The sequence below is a fragment of the Pseudophryne corroboree genome, chromosome 6, assembly GCF_028390025.1.
Source record: "Pseudophryne corroboree isolate aPseCor3 chromosome 6, aPseCor3.hap2, whole genome shotgun sequence".
NCBI classification, from domain to species: domain Eukaryota; kingdom Metazoa; phylum Chordata; class Amphibia; order Anura; family Myobatrachidae; genus Pseudophryne; species Pseudophryne corroboree.
In genome coordinates this window covers 791253013-791269731 of record NC_086449.1, presented here as the reverse complement: position 1 = coordinate 791269731, position 16719 = coordinate 791253013, and the positions used below count along the sequence as shown (strand labels likewise).

The 16719-nt window shown below is 38.3% G+C and overlaps 1 protein-coding gene across 13 annotated transcripts in view; it reads right to left on the bottom strand.

The window, feature by feature from the left end:
- LOC134933540 (protocadherin gamma-B1-like) overlaps positions 1-16719 on the bottom strand; it is a 543090-nt gene that overhangs the window by 340078 nt on the left and 186293 nt on the right. The window contains exon 1 of one of the 13 annotated variants that reach the window (XM_063928842.1): positions 12439-14993. The exons of 11 other annotated variants lie outside the window; for them this stretch is intronic. In XM_063928842.1, the coding sequence (XP_063784912.1) occupies positions 12439-14850 (2412 nt within the window). In that variant the 5' untranslated portion in view covers positions 14851-14993. Of the gene's footprint in view, positions 1-5290; positions 7790-12438; positions 14994-16719 lie in introns of those variants that run through there. One more of the 13 variants, XM_063928831.1, reaches the window with a different exon arrangement.

The window sequence follows — 16719 nt, the reverse complement described above, 5'->3', positions numbered from 1 at the left end:
TACCAGTGGATCTCAAGCTCTGTATTCTTTTCCTTATTGGTCAAACAGCGGCGCTCTGAGGTGAAACAGAGGAACTACAATGCTATGAAATTATTTTTCCAAGTATCTGTTTACATAATTATCCATACATTTAGTAATTTTAATACAAAGTATTGCACTTTCACATGCTCTGTGTTTTATATACTTGTATGCTAAACAAATATCAATGAGTTCATCCACATCACATACTTTCCATTCATGTGACAGCAAGATAAACTAAAACTGTTATTTTTTAAAAGTACATGACAAATTACATGAAGTAGATAACAAGTATTTATTATTGTGGGAAACAGTTATTGTGGGATTTGCAGTGCAGATTAGTAGTATACACACCAAAAGTGTCTCATGTGCTGCAAAATACATTTATTTACAGTAAGTAGTGCAGTGTTTCCCCCCATTTTCTGTTTGTTGTGATGTTCATTTTAAGCAGGACTGTCGGGGAGGTTTATCAAAGCTTGGGCATAGATAAAGTGGAGACAGATACTGTATAACCAATCAGCTCCTAACTGTCTTTTTTAAACAGCCCTTTCAAGTAGCACAAATTAAGAGCACTTGACTCATGTTACCACAAGACCAGCTGAGCAGCATTAAAATAATCTATGGGTTTATGTAGGGTGCCAGTTGTGTTAAGCAATGTTATTACCGCTACATCACCTGCATATTTAAAGTGACAATAATATGAAAGGCAAAACCAGGTTAGTCATGCCTTTTAATTTATTGACATTTTAAATCTGCAACCAAGATTTAAGACATCACACTGCTTCACACAATTAGCACCCGGTTACATAAACCCATACCTCCCAACATCCAGGACCCCTACTGCAGGACTCCCTCTCATCCAAAAAGGGGTGTGGCCTATGTGAAGGGGACGTGGTTCACGGGAGTGCTGCTATTGCAAGCCATGCCCCTATTGTCATCAGTATGGCAGCATGCCCAGCTCTGTGAGCTACTGGCCATGCCCCTAATCTCTCTGTCTTCTGTGAATAGATGCTGTGTGCATGCGCACAGCATCTATTTACTGCTGCTTTGCTATGCTATGCAGAGCAGAGTGACAGGAGTCTCCCAACTGCCCCCCCACCATGATACACTGTGGCTTGTGGGTGGGACAGCAGGATAATGCCCAAAAAACTGGACTGTCCCATGAAAACCGGGACAGTTGGGAGGTACTGTATGTAAACCCCTAGATCTTGTTCAGCTTATTTAAACTAGATCTGAGGCAGCAGTACTGTAAATTCATATTGTTCCTATTGCTACATAACAAACATTAGAAAGCTGAAAAAGTTATGTGGTGAGACAGAAGCCCATCACTAGTGACATATGGTGTCTAACTACTGAGAATCTCAGTCTGTATATAGTATATAGTACAGGAAAATGAGGACTTGTAAATGTAAGGAAAATGTGCCATATGGATTCTACATGTTTTTTTAACATTTGTCATACTATGTATTTACCAAAACAAAAACAAAAAATAATTACCTCTGTGGGCCCATATTCCCAACAGAGTGCTCTCTCTGAAGGCCCATATTCACGGGCAGATGTCGGGAGAGATGGGTGCTGAGCGAACCGCTAAGTATGCGTCTCTCTCCCCACTCAGCGTAATGTGTGCTGAGCGTGCGTGGGAGACACGGGGGTGGGCCGCTAGATTGAGCCTGCATGCAGACCAATCTAGCACCAGCTATGGCGATGCTCGGGGCCACTCATTGCTATCGCTGTGGGGGGTACACACGGAAATATCATGCTTAAAATCTAAGCAATCTCATCAGATTGCTTAGATTTTAAGCTGGGATCGCTCTGTGAGTACCCCCCCTTAAGTGATTAGCTATTTGGCCATCTAGCTTGTTCCATGTGTCCCTTTAGGAGCACTCTCAGTCAACATAGTGGTCTTTCCTGGATAACTGATGGCATGATGCAAATCTCTTTTATTTGTAATAAATTGTAATAAAGGAATAGAGAGGAAGAGAACATCCATGGGGGAGCATGGTTGATGTAACGGCTTGCATTACTGCCTCACAGCAATGAGGTTTTAGGATTGATTCTCACCACAACCCTAACTGTGCAGTTTTTATATTCTGCCTGTGCTTGCGCAGGTTTTCTATGGATACTCCAGTTTCCTTCCACACTCCTAAACTATACAGACAGCTTAAAACAAAACCCTAGTGTGTTTGAGTACTTGTATGTGGTAAGGAATACAGATCATAACTCCACTGGGGCAGGGTGAATGGGCAAATATTCTCTGAAAAGTGCTGTTGAATACATGTGCACTATATATTAACAGTGACAAAACATAATAAATATGATGTATACTGTAATTAACTCTATTCCTGTATACAGTAGCTACCTATATAAAACCCAAATTTAACTACATAGCCATTATCTGGGGATATTGCAATTGGCCACATACAGAACATGTTCACTATTAAAGCTGTTAAATATGTTCACTATTACTAGTAACAGTGTACTTTGTGACCATCCATTATAATCTCGCAGTAGGGGTGATGTACTAAGCCTTGGAGCGTGATAAAGTGGAGAGAAATAAAGTACCAGCCAATTAGCTCCTAAATACCATGTTACAGGTTGTGTTTTATAAAATGACAATAAGGAGCTGATTGATTGGTACTTTATCTCTCTCCACTTTATAATTCTCCAAGGATTAGTACATCTGCCACAATCAGAAATCCCATAATTTAATATAGTTTGGAGGTGATATATATTACATCCAGACAGTGCATATTTTTAAGTTATGTAGAGCCCAATAGAGCTACAGAAAAACAAAAAACATAATTTAGAAAGGAAAACATTAAAAAGTTAGAGGACTAATAGTTCATGTATACTGCTCCTTTGATTAGACAACTTATTTAAAAGTGGACGCATGCTTAAACGTGCAATATCCATCTTGGTGACATTCATTATTTACCTGTCAGCTGTTGGATGACTAGTGCATATGTCAATTACTGCCAGAACTGATCTGCTTTGAAAACATGGGATCTCAGAGTTGAATCATTTTGGAGCCCACCAGAAAGGTGATTCTATGTCCCTGACCAGGAGAACCAGATCATCACAACGCAGGGGGTGCTAGTTTCAAAATACCGCAACTCCTACACAGATCTACATAAACCAACAGAAAATAACCCCCCCCACTGTACTATTTATGTTATGATACTCTTTGTGAAACAACTATTTAAAATATAATCAACATACGTTAAAGGGGGTGGTAGTCATGTGACCGCCGGTCGGCTGACCGACAGTCACATGACCTCCTCCGTGAGCCCGACGGCTCACTATCCCGATGGTCGGCATGCCGACCAACAGGGACTATTTCCACTCGTGGGTGTCCACGACACCCATAGAGTGGGTATAGAACCCGTGGCGACCGCAGGTCGCCACCGAGCCCGCAGTGTGGCGAGCGCAGCGAGCCTGCAAGGGGCTTGCTGCACTCACCCCTCCCCGCCGGCGTCGGTATGCTGCCGGGATCCCGGCGTCGGTAAGGTGACCGGCGGTCAGGAGACCGCCGGTCACCCGTACTACACCCGTTAAAGGAAGGAAATCATTTTGAAGAGAATTTTACATTTACAATATCAGTCAGCAATGTAGCCGTATAATTGGATATTGAATAAAAGGTCATACTGAGTTAACACTTTATATTGAAGTTTTTTATAAAGTGATTTACTACAGCAAAGCACACCTATCAACAATCAGTATATTTTGTAGACAATAGAATGACAATATTATGAAGATGGTCGAGCTCTTATGGAAAAACATGTTAGTAGTGATAACAATTCGTTGTTGTAGATTAAAGTTTTGGGACTTTAAACAAATAAAAAACACCATTAAATGAATTGCAACTTCATCTGGTGGTCAGATCAGGTGTAAGATGTATGGTAGTTATATAAACAGGTAGAACACTTTAGTCCATCAAGATGTATGAAGCCTAAACTGCTTTGAGATACATATGAGCAAACCAAGTAACATGTGCAGAACAAGACAAACTCTGAAATAGTGTCCATGACTATAAGGGCCTAATTCGAATCTGATCGCAACAGCAAACTTTTTCTCCAATGGGCAAAACCATGTGCACTGCAGGTGGGGCAGATATAACATGTGCAGAGAGAGTTAGATTTGGGTAAGGTGTGTTCAAACTGAAATCTAAATTGCAGTGTAAAAATAAAGCTGCCAGTATTTACCCTGCACAGAAACAAAATAACCCACCCAAATCTAACTCTCTATGCCCCACCTGCAGTGCACATGGTTTTGCCCATTAGAGAAAGATTTTGCCTTTGCGATCAGGTCTGAATTAGGCCCAATATCATCAGGGCCATGCTGTTGGTGATGTAATTGGTGCAGAAACCAAAGACACAAGTCTGAGTAGGAGCATGGTTTGAATCCAGTGGCAAGTATGTCCAGTCCAGCTATTTGCTCCTAGTACATGCAAGGTACCTGAAGAAATGCCCTACTGCCAGCACTGGCATTATGGTTGTGCCTGGAGGCTGGTTTCCTGCCCCCAGCATTATCTTTGTAACATAAAGACATCACATGCACTGGGGGGAGGGGTCTGCTCAGGATGCACTGTGATGGCACTGCATATCAGTTCCATACCGGTTAATTTAATAATAAGGGTCTTAGGCACATAAAAGCTCCTCTATCTCTATATATACTATACTGGTGGGGCCCCACCATTAGGAACCCTAACATTATATTATACTACTGTATACTGGTAGGGCCCCCACAATTACAATTATGAATCCTACCATTATTTTAAATATAGTAACTGCAGATTCAATGAAATCACATTTGATTTTAGCAGTTCTGCTAAGTGTTCAGTCTGAAAAAATGTGTCCATATTTGAAAGTAAGAAGTGTTGGTGGAAAATCACTTTAAAATTATTTTCATTATTTGTCTACACAATGATAAGATCTAAGAAACAATAACAATCACTACTAAAGGAAAGGAAATAAAAAAGACAAGAACAATATAAGGTATTTCACATATTTGGATAACGCTTTAGAATAGCTTTGAGCAAAAAACTTTGACAGTAATATCGCTGACGTAAAATATTATTAAAGTGAACAAACAAGTTATGTAATTTGCACATTATAAAACAATTCATACTATTTAGTATTTAAGGAAAATTATATCAGTAAGATACAAATAAATACATTTCATTATATTCAGACCACTGACATCAAATAAAAATGTAAATAGATATATTGTATGTGAAATCTTATATAACATTCTCTGTGTTATGAAAACTCACCTGATTACTGATTGGAAGATTTAAACTTTCATTTGCAACTCCAGAATCATCAGCATCAATGAGATTCTCTACAGGTACATTTTCATTTGGTTTCCTAAAGGTAAAGTCACTATCACTGGAATCCATAGCCACACACACATTGTATGAGTAGGGAAATGGTAAAGATCCATCACTATACATGGAGAGCATCCTCGGATCCACTGGAGGATACAGATTTGTACTTAGAGAAGTAAAGGTTGGGGAAGGTTTTGATTGTTTGCATTTTGATATAATAACCAACAAAACAGTTATAATAAATAACAAGGAAATGAGAGCAAGTGCGACCACTAAGTACAACTGTAGATTGGATTGGGGATCTTCATCTTTGATATGATTACTGAGTTTAGGAACCACCTGTTGGAAATTATCTGCAACAATGAGACTTATGGTGACTGTAGCTGACAGAGAGGGGTCTCCATTATCCTTCACCATCACCACCACCCTGTGGTTCAATATATCCTTCTCTTGAAAGACACGTGATGTCCTGATCTCACCCGTGTGCTGACTGATGGTAAAGTGAGATGGTTCTGACACTTGTATGAAGTGATACGAGAGCCAAGCATTATGTCCCGAGTCTGCATCCACTGCAACCACCTTAGTTATTAATGATCCTTGTTCGGAGGCAAAAGGGACCATCTCAAACACAGCTGGGCCACCACTGTCTGCTGATGGGTATAAAATCTTTGGTGCATTATCATTCTGATCCACTATGCGGATAATTAGTGTTGTATTGCTGCTCAGAGATGGGGATCCATTGTCTCTAGCAGTTACCTGTATTAGAAACTCCTTGTGCTGCTCATAATCAAATGATCTCTGAGCATAGAGAACCCCAGTCTCTATATTGATGGACAGATAAGAGGACACTGGGAGATCTTCTGTATTAGTGCTGGAAATAGAATAAATAATTTTAGCATTGTCCCCAGTATCAGGATCTGATGCTTGTACACTGTATATTGAGGCTCCTGGTAAATTGTTCTCTGGCACATAAGCAACATAAGTAGATTTCATAAATATTGGTGGATTGTCATTAACGTCTGATATCTCCAGTCTGATGGTTCTTCTGCTGGAAAGTGGGGGAGATCCTCTGTCAGTAGCTGCAATTGTAATGTTATAACTAGATATTTTCTCTCTGTCTAAATTATTTCTTGAAACTATCCTGTAGTAACTATCAGATGAAAGTAAATCAAATGGGATTTCTTCTATAATATTACAGTCAACTTCTCCATTTTCTCCTGAATCTAGATCATGAACTTCAATCAGAGCTATCATTGTACCTGGCTCACAATCCTCAGGAACAGGACTAGAGAATGATGCGATAGATATCTCTGGAACATTGTCATTCTCATCTGTTACTTCAACCAATACCTTGGAATGGGCAACAAGGTCACCTCCATCCTTTGCTTGTACAGACAATTCATATTTCTTTGTTACTTCAAAATCTAAATATTTACTTGTTTTAATTTCCCCATTTGTAGGGTGAATAGTAAAAATCCCTGTATGATGAAGATCTCCTGAGGTTTTGCTGAAAGAATATGTGATCTCAGCATTTATCCCTTCATCTCTGTCAGTTGCATTTAGTACAATAACTGTGGAGTTAATTGAAATATTTTCTTTTAGGGTGACTTTATACATGTCCTGAGTAAATGTAGGAGCATTATCATTACCATCAGTAACAATGACCTTTACCAAAGCAGTCCCAGACTTCACTGGGTTTCCTCCATCCAAGGCTGTTAAAATTAATTCATGAACATTTTGTGTCTCTCGATCTAAAGGTTTCTCTAACACAAGCTCTGGAAATTTACTCCCATCTGCTCTGATCTTTGTATTAAGTGTAAAATACTGATTGTCACTGAGCCTGTATGTCTGTACTGAATTAATACCAATATCAGGATCTTCTGCAGTTTGTAAAACAAATCTGGCTCCCGGTGACGTAAATTCAATAACTGCCAAAGTGATGGTGTTATGAAAAAAATGTGGATAATTATCATTTACATCCTGAATTTCAACTCTGACCTTAAATATTTTAAAAGGATTTTCAACCACAGCATCAAAGGTTAGGAAGCAGGTAACTTCTGTCTCACACAGTGTCTCTCTGTCTATTCTGTCCATTACATGTAGATTACCAGTCTCTAAATTGACATTAAAATATTTCTCTGACACACGTGATACAATTCTCAGTTTTCTAGATGAGAGATGTTTAATATCTAAACCAAGATCTTCTGCAATATTTGCTATAACAGAGTCTTTTCTCATTTCTTCTACAATAGAATAATGAATCTGACCAGAGACTGAATGACACAGCCATGATAATAAGAAGGGAAATATTACTTGCCATCTGATTCCTTTGTATGTCTGTGTAGGAGGTTTCATCTTTGCATCTAACATTTTCCACAAAATTTCCCTTTAAAATCCTAGTATCTGTAATCCAGTTAAATAGAGATATCCATAGGTTATTTTTTGATGGAATTATTCAATAGAACATGTTAAAAATATCCTTTAGTCTTTGTAAAGAGAATCCAGAAAATGGCTGTGTGTCTTCCTGCAGATCTGCAGTGTGTGTGAGTGATGAAAATGCCAGTGGATCTCCAGCTCTGTATTCTTCTCCTTATTGGTCAAACAGCGGCGCTCTGAGGTGAAAATGTGGAACTGCAGTTCTATAAAATTATTTTTAAAAGCTCTTAACAGAATAATCCAAATATTTAGTGTATTATCCTTATTTTCACTGTTTTATCTATTTCAATGCTAAACACATAATAAGGAGTTCGACTTCATAGATCATAGAATTTTTATAGCATTTTCCAACTGTTTTTTCTATTTTAAGCTTTGTAAGCATACTGTATATCTACTGGAATTAGTTTATTTCAATACTAAGCACATAACATTAAGTAAAGCACCCTAGATCACACATTTTTGATCATTTTATTGACATACTGTAATATTCATCATCATGCAAAATAATTTTTGCGAACTTAATTAAATGTATATAATAAACTGCAAACATTATGTAACAAAAATCTAATTGCAGAAAAAAGCAAGTGTGTTATTTAATGTATAGTATTAGTAGGCAACACATCAGAACTCTCTTATACCCTATATACAGTTATGTTGGCTGTAGTTCATACTATTACACAGGCCTGTACTGTAGATGGAATATTAAAGAGGTTGGTCATGTTCCATAACCTTTACCCTAGGTTTAGGCATTCTGTCATAATAAAAGATACAAGTGTGGATTATAAATCACAGTTCTATTTGAATTTACATCTGTCAAGGCAGCGTATGGACTAAGATATGTTAACATAACTATCTGTCTATCTATGTGCATATAAGTGTGATTTTTGGTGTTCCAACCACACCGCCCACTGTTTTTTGCATCCATGCTACAGCTGACCAGACCCATGCTGGGTATAAGAGATCAGTCTGAAATGGGTATCCCAACTGCATAACAAAATCTAACTGGACACTGAAGTCGTGATGCTTGCCTCTGACAATCACATGATGCTCCACTCTGTGCATCTTGATACTCACTATTCAGTCAACACATATGTCACGTTAGTCTCCTCCATACAGAAGATGCGATGCGGATGTGTTACTCTGGGTGTATCATGCAGCGCTAGCACTCGCCATATTTTCTAATTCAGATGCATGCACAGTCATTTTGCAATCAGGAGATATATTTGTTTTAACCTATACATACTATGTAATTTATCTCCAAGAAGCTACTGGGTTCATTTGTTTTATTAAGGGACCTATTATATTAGTGCATCAGTGGATTTGCTCTGTATGACATATTGAAGCAATACTGAACACAGTTTCTGAGCATTTACCCCCCCCCCCCCCTCCCCAGCACATGTAAAACCACCAGCCTCACCTTGCTGGCAGAGATTCCCAGCAATATGCCCTGCACAAGTAGCATCATGCATTCAAATTGAGATTTGACTCAAAGGGGATTCATTGAAGCCTCTCTGGTAATTATATCTCAAGAAACATTTTGATTTCAGTGACTTCACAGTCCCCATAGAGATCTAAGGGAACATCAGTAACTGCAGCAGTATGAGATAATAAAGGGACCAGGGGAGAAATCACTGGTTTCCCTATTATTCAATAAGGAGACACAATGATAACACTTTTCTCATACAAAATGGGATTGTCACTGCTTTATAAATAAACCCAGGAGACACAAATGCTGCTATATAGAGAGTATTTGCATCTGAATCTCATCAATCCATACTCTTTCTTTTCATCAGAGTTGTTGGCTCTATGGAGGGGGACTAGTTTGATGATAACTAAATCTGGGGTAAGACAATATAATTACATTACTACTGCATGTTACAATGCAATAATTAAGAAAACATCAGGAAGACACAGTGGCCCATATGTAATAACCTGTGAGGTGCAGGAACTGCATAGATTTAAATTGTCTAAATTTTCAAAGACAAACCCAGATTTGTTTGCCTTTTAGATAATTTCTGCTTTACAGTAAATATACAGCAAATTCATAGGAATCAGGCCAATATATGCAACTTGCAGGCTATCACATAAGGTCCAAGGTCAATCACTAGTATCATATCATGTTTGGTTAATGAGAATTTAAACATGTATCAAGTATAAAGCATCATTGAGAGCTGGTACAGTAAACACCAACTCCACCTTGATGATCATCATTACTTAACTGGTGGTTTTGGCTACAAGCCATTACACGTGGCCACTATTAGTACAATTATGTTCAGAATATGAGTTCTCAGAACTGTATGTAACTTGGAGACCACCTTGACGTGACTCCATCTGCAATCAGGAGAGCGTGTCTCATTATAATACAGGGAGCTATTTTCTAAATATCACAGTTCCTAAACTGACTTACAGAAAACGATACAATATACAAAAGTAAAAATGTTAAAATATTATGATGCTCTTCTTGATAATTATTACAAATGCAATTGCATTACAAGATTTAAAATAGTAATGTCCTGTATGTAACCAATAGCTGAAATTCAGCAAATGTAAACAGGGTGACACAGAGTATTGGAACCAGACAAAATGTATTGTAAGATCACTGATTTTAAACGTGACATCAATTCTCATTGAATTTAAGGATTCAAAACTTTGCACAATATATATTTTTAAAATTGCAAAATTTGTTATTTTGAGAAGATACCAATAAACTTTACATTGAACGGAAGATAGGTGCATGGTGGTTCAGATCCTGTTCTATAATCTTTTTTAGAAATATTTAAATACACAATTGAGTCACATTCTTATGACCACCTCCTACATTTAACGTCGGCCTTGCATAGGCCATGAAGTATGTCACATGTTGTGCACTGGCTTGGTGGGTACATAAGGTGTGTGATAGGCCGTCTGCACACATATCACTCGTTGCTGTTATGGGTAAAAGGGGCAATTTATCCGAGTTGCAAAAAGGGATGATTATCCACTTTCAGGCCAAGGGTGGTAGTATTTCTGAAACAGCGCAGTTTGTGAACTGTTCATGTGCTGCTGTGGTAAAGTTCTATCATGGCTAAACAAATGGCATCATTGTGAACAACCGACGTGCTAACTGCGGAGCACCACGTGCCATTGATGTGAGAGGTGAACGTCGGACATGAAGGTGCATGAGACCTGATCGACACGCTACAGTGGAGCAGCTCACCATCAAAATGATCCTGGGAGCCACCAGATGTGTGTCTACAATAACAGTTCAGCCCATCTAGCTGCAGTCTGTGCTGCACACGGTGGTTATTCTGGCTATATAATCAATACCGTATAATCAATACACTTTAAAGAAACAAAAAATAGTTTGTAAAGAATCTTGCAATTGTATATTCAGTCAGCAATGAAGAACAATGGCCCTCATTCCGAGTTGTTCGCTCTGTATTTTTTTCCGCATCGCAGCGATTTTCCGCAAATTGCGCATGTGCAATGTTCGCACTGCGACTGCGCCAAGTAAATTTGCTAAGAAGTTTGGTATTTTACTCACGGCATTATGAGGTTTTTTCTTCGTTCTGGTGATCGGAGTGTGATTGACAGGAAGTGGATGTTTCTGGGCGGAAACTGGCCATTTTATGGGTGTGTGTGAAAAAACGCTACCGTTTCTGGAAAAACGCGGGAGTGTCTGGAGAAACGGGGGAGTGTCTGGGAGAACGCTGGGTGTGTTTGTGACGTCAAACCAGGAACGAAACTGACTGAACTGATCGCACTGGAAAAGTAAGTCTCGAGCTACTCAGAAACTGCACAGAGAAGTCTTTTCGCAATATTGCGAACCTTTCGTTCGCAATTCTGCTAAGCTAAGATTCACTCCCAGTAGGCGGCGGCTTAGCATGTGCAATGCTGCTAAAAGCAGCTTGCGAGCGAACGACTCGGAATGAGGGCCTATGTGCATTGCAAAATTACCAAAACTCAGTTAACACTATACACAGAAGTTTCTTTTATGTAAAATAATAAACTTCAGCAGAGCCAAAACCTGATTCAATAAGGTCAAGTGGAAAGCAAGTAACCCTTTGCTGCAATGCCCTCAAAAATAGTTCACCAAGATATACATTCTAATGCAGTCAATATACTATTATTTATTTCCATTTATCAACATAATGACAATTATATTGCATAGTGCTATACAGATTACATTACAATATGTCATCATTGACATCAGTGCCTACCCCATTGGAGATTACAATATAAATTTCATACCATGAACACTTGCACACACATGGGTCCATTTTCTGTCATAAGCCAACTTACCTATAGTACCAGTATAGTATGTTTTTGGATTCTGGAAGGAAACCGCAGCACTCAGAAGAAGGGGATTTGCTTTGATTATTAGACTATATGTTACTAAGAGCTAAGAAACCACAACAAAGTACACATATTTTCCTTCAAATCAAGATTATTTTAAATGTTTAAGTAATGCTTTTTGAAAACAATAAATGTCAATAGACTCAACCTTGATATAAAATATTATTATAATAATTAACCAAGCTATATAATTTGCATAATACCATTTTAATTATCTTTTTTTTAAAGAAAAACTCATATCAGTCAGATAGCCTAAGACAATTTAATAAAAGACGCACTAAAGGAAATCTCACATAAAATTATTTTTGTTATAAAAAACTCACCTCATCTCTGATTTGAAAGTTTTCTTTTCCAAGTCCAGAGACATCAGCATCAATGAGATTTTCTACAGGGACATTTTCATTTGGTTTCTTATAAGTAAAGTCACTTTCACTGGAATCCAAAGCTACACACACATTGTATGAGTAGGGAAATGGTAAAGATCCATCGCTATACATGGAGAGCATCCTGGGATCAACTGGAGGATACAGATTTGTACTTAGAGAAGTAAAGGTTGGTAAAGGTTTTGATTGTTTGCATTTTGATATAATGACCAACAAAACAGTTACAATAAATAAAAAGGAAATGAGAGCAAGGGCAGTCACTAAGTACAACTGTAGATTGGATTGTGGATCTTCATCTTTGAGTTGATTACTGAGTTTAGGAACCACCTGTTGGAAATTATCTGCAACAATGAGACTTATGGTAACTGTAGCTGAGAGAGAGGGATCTCCGTTGTCCCTCACCATCACCACAGCCTTGTGGTTCAATATATCCTTCTCATGAAAGACACGTGATGTCCTGATCTCACCCGTGTGATGACTGATGGTAAAGTGAGATGGTTCTGACCCCTGTATGAAGTGATATGAGAGCCAAGCATTATGTCCAGAGTCTGCATCCACTGCAACCACCTTAGTTATTAATGATCCTTGTTCAGTAGAAAAAGGGACCATCTCAAACACAGCTGGGCCACCACTGTCTGCTGATGGGTATAAGATCTTTGGTGCATTATCATTCTGATCCACTATATGGATAATTAGTGTTGCATTGCTGCTCAGAGATGGGGATCCATTGTCTCTAGCAGTTACTTGTATTAGAAACTCCTTGTGCTGCTCATAATCAAATGATCTCTGAGCATAGAGAACCCCAGTTTCGATATTAATGGATAGATAAGAGGACACTGGAAAATCTTCTGTATTAGTGCTGAATAATGAATAAATAATTTTAGCATTGTCTCCAGTATCAGGGTCTGATGCTTGTACACTGAATATTGAGGCTCCAGGTAAGTTGTTCTCTGGCACATAAGCAACATAAGTAGATTTCATAAATATTGGTGGATTGTCATTAACATCTGATATCTCCAGCCTGATGGTTCTTCTACTGGAAAGTGAGGGAAAACCTCTGTCAGTAGCTACAATTGTGATGTTATAACTAGATACTTTCTCTCTGTCCAGAGCATTTCTTGAAACTATCCTGTAGTAACTATCAGATGAAAGTAAATCAAAAGGCATTTCTTCTATAATGTTACAGTCAACTTCTCCATTTTCTCCTGAATCTTTATCATGAACTTCAATCAGAGCTATCATTGTACCTGGCTCACAATCCTCAGGAATAGGAGTAGAGAATGAGGTGATAGATATCTCTGGAACATTGTCATTCTCATCTGTTACTTCTATCAATACATTGGAATGGGCAACAAGACCACCTCCATCCTTTGCTTGTACAGAGAGTTCATATTTCTTTGTTACTTCAAAATCCAAATATTTTATTGTTTTAATTTCCCCATTTGTAGGGTGAATAGTAAATATCCCTGTATGATGGAGATCTCCTGAGGTTTTAGTGAAAGAATATGTGATCTCTGCATTTATCCCTTCATCTCTGTCAGTTGCATGTAATACAACAACTGTGGAGTTAATTGGAATATTTTCTTTTAGGGTGACTTTATACATGTCTAGAGTAAATGTAGGAGCATTATCATTAGCATCAGTAACAATAACCTTTACCAAAGCAGTCCCAGACTTCAATGGGTTTCCTCCATCTAATGCTGTTAAAATTAATTCATGAACATTTTGTGTCTCTCGATCTAAAGGTTTCTCTAACACAAGTTCTGGAATTTTTTTCCCATCTGCTCTGCTCTTTGTATTAAGTGTGAAATACTGATTGTCACTGAGCCTATATGTCTGTACTGAATTAATACCAATATCAGGATCTTCTGCATTTTGTAATAAAAACCTGGTTCCTGGTGATGTAAATTCAATAACTTCCAAAATAATTTTATTATGAAAAAATTGTGGATAATTATCATTTACATCCTGAATTTCAACTCTGACTTTAAAAATTTTAAAGGGATTTTCAACCACAGCATCAAAGGTTAGGAAGCAGGTAGCTTCTGTCTCACACAGTGTCTCTCTGTCTATCCTATCCAGTACTGATAGATTACCAGTCTCTAAATTTACATTAAAATATTTTTCTGATACACGTGATGCAATTCTCAGTTTCCTAGATGAGAGATGTTTAATATCTAATCCAAGGTCTTCTGCAATATTTGCTATAACAGAGTCTTTTCTCATCTCTTCCACAATAGAATAATGAATCTGACCAGAGACTGAATTACACAGCCATGATAATAAGAAGGAAAATATTACTTGCCATCTGATTCCTTTGTATGTCTGTGTGTGAGGTTTCATCTTTTGCATCTGAAATCTTCCACAAAAAGTCCCTTTAAAATGCTAGTATCTGTAATCCAGTGATGAGGAAATATCCAAAGGTTTTCTTTGCTTTAGCAGAACATGTTAGAAATATCCTTTAGTCTTTTGAAAAAAGAATCCAGAAAATGGCTGTGTGTCTTCCTGCAGATCTGCAGTGTGTGTGAGTGATGAAAATACTGGTGGATCTCCAGCTCTGTATTCTTTTCCTTATTGGTCAAACAGCGGCGCTCAGAGGTGAAAATGTGGAACTGCGGTTCTATGAATTTAGTTTTAAAAGTATTTACAGAATTTTCTAAATAGTGAATTATGTTTATTTTTAGTGTTTTATTTATGACTATGCTAACACATATTTTTTCTTTAACTTCATAGATCACAGAATTTATTTAGCATTGTCCAAATGTTTATTTTTTTTTATTATAAGCTTTGTAGCATATTTTTACTGGAGTGTACTTGTTTTATACTGTGCATATTTTATTGTGTTCAGCACTATAGATTACAGTATTTCTGACCATTTTGTTAACATAATATTTCTAATCATACTAAGTAATTTTGTATGATCTTAATTAAACATACATAATAAAATGCAAAAAAGATATAGCAAGACTCTAATTGCAGCAAATATATTTTATTTAGAGTACAGTTATAGCAGGCAACACACCAGTACCATCTAATAACCTATATAATAAGACAAATGGTACTTTCCCAAAAATTTTGTTGGCGCAGTTCATAATAATGCACAAGCCTGTACAGTAGATGAAATCAGGGCCATAACTAGGGCTGGTGCCATCGCACAGAGAATAGGGCTCTGTGGGCAGTGCTGTTGCCATCCCATGGCCCATGTTTCTGGATAGCAGCGTGCCTGGAATTGCACCCTGCAGCCAGTATCACCGTGGCAGTGCCACCCAGAACATCCTATGGATGCTCCAGACAGGCATCCTGTTTGTAGTCTGCCGGATGCTCTAAGCAGTGCTGCACATTCTGGTGGTTGTTGTTCCCACCACCGCTGTACAATGTTAGGACATCATACACATACGGAGCAGGGACAGCACAGGACAGTATCAGAGCCCTGTTGTGGCACTGGATGAAATATTAAAGAGGTTTGAGATACCCTGTCTGAGTAAGGTATCAATTATATAGCTACCTAAAGAAGACAGTGACAGTTAAGCAGCCACTGCATCAGGGAGCAGAACTGAGAGACTGACATAGGGTTCAAGGAGGAACACAGACAGGGGCTGCAGCAGTAACAGGCTGTGCAGTAAGCAGACTGATTGTGGCATCCACCAGTCAGAGCAGCGCTCTCAGTAACACACACCCTCCACGGAGGTGGCCTTTAATTGCTACAGCTCAGCAGCCCTCCCAGATGAATGGATGTGAGATGAAGTAGTGGTTTCTATTACTGAGCCCTGTCCTATGGAGCCAGCTCAAGAGCAACAAATACAAAATTGCGAGTAGAGGAATATCCAAGGTAACTGCACTCACATAAGTCGGATAAATCAAATAGCCTGCTTATCCTCCTAAAGACAGCTACAGATCTAACAGCACAGCTCGTTCAAAGAGAAACTGCCCTCTTATATACTTATATACTGCTGCCAAACTTACTGTTAGTTCAGGAGGCAGCTACTCCTGAGGACAGATAGAGCAATACACAGGCACAAATTCTCACCCTAAAGTAAATGAAAGATTGAAAGAGTTAAAGCCTGCATAACATACCAAGCACTACATAGACCATAAGTCTACAAACTCGGTCCTCATTACCCCACACAGTGCATGTTTTGCAGGTAACCCAGCAGGTGCACAGGTATATTAATTAGTTACAGACACATTTTAAACGGTCCACAGGTGGAGTTAATTATTTCA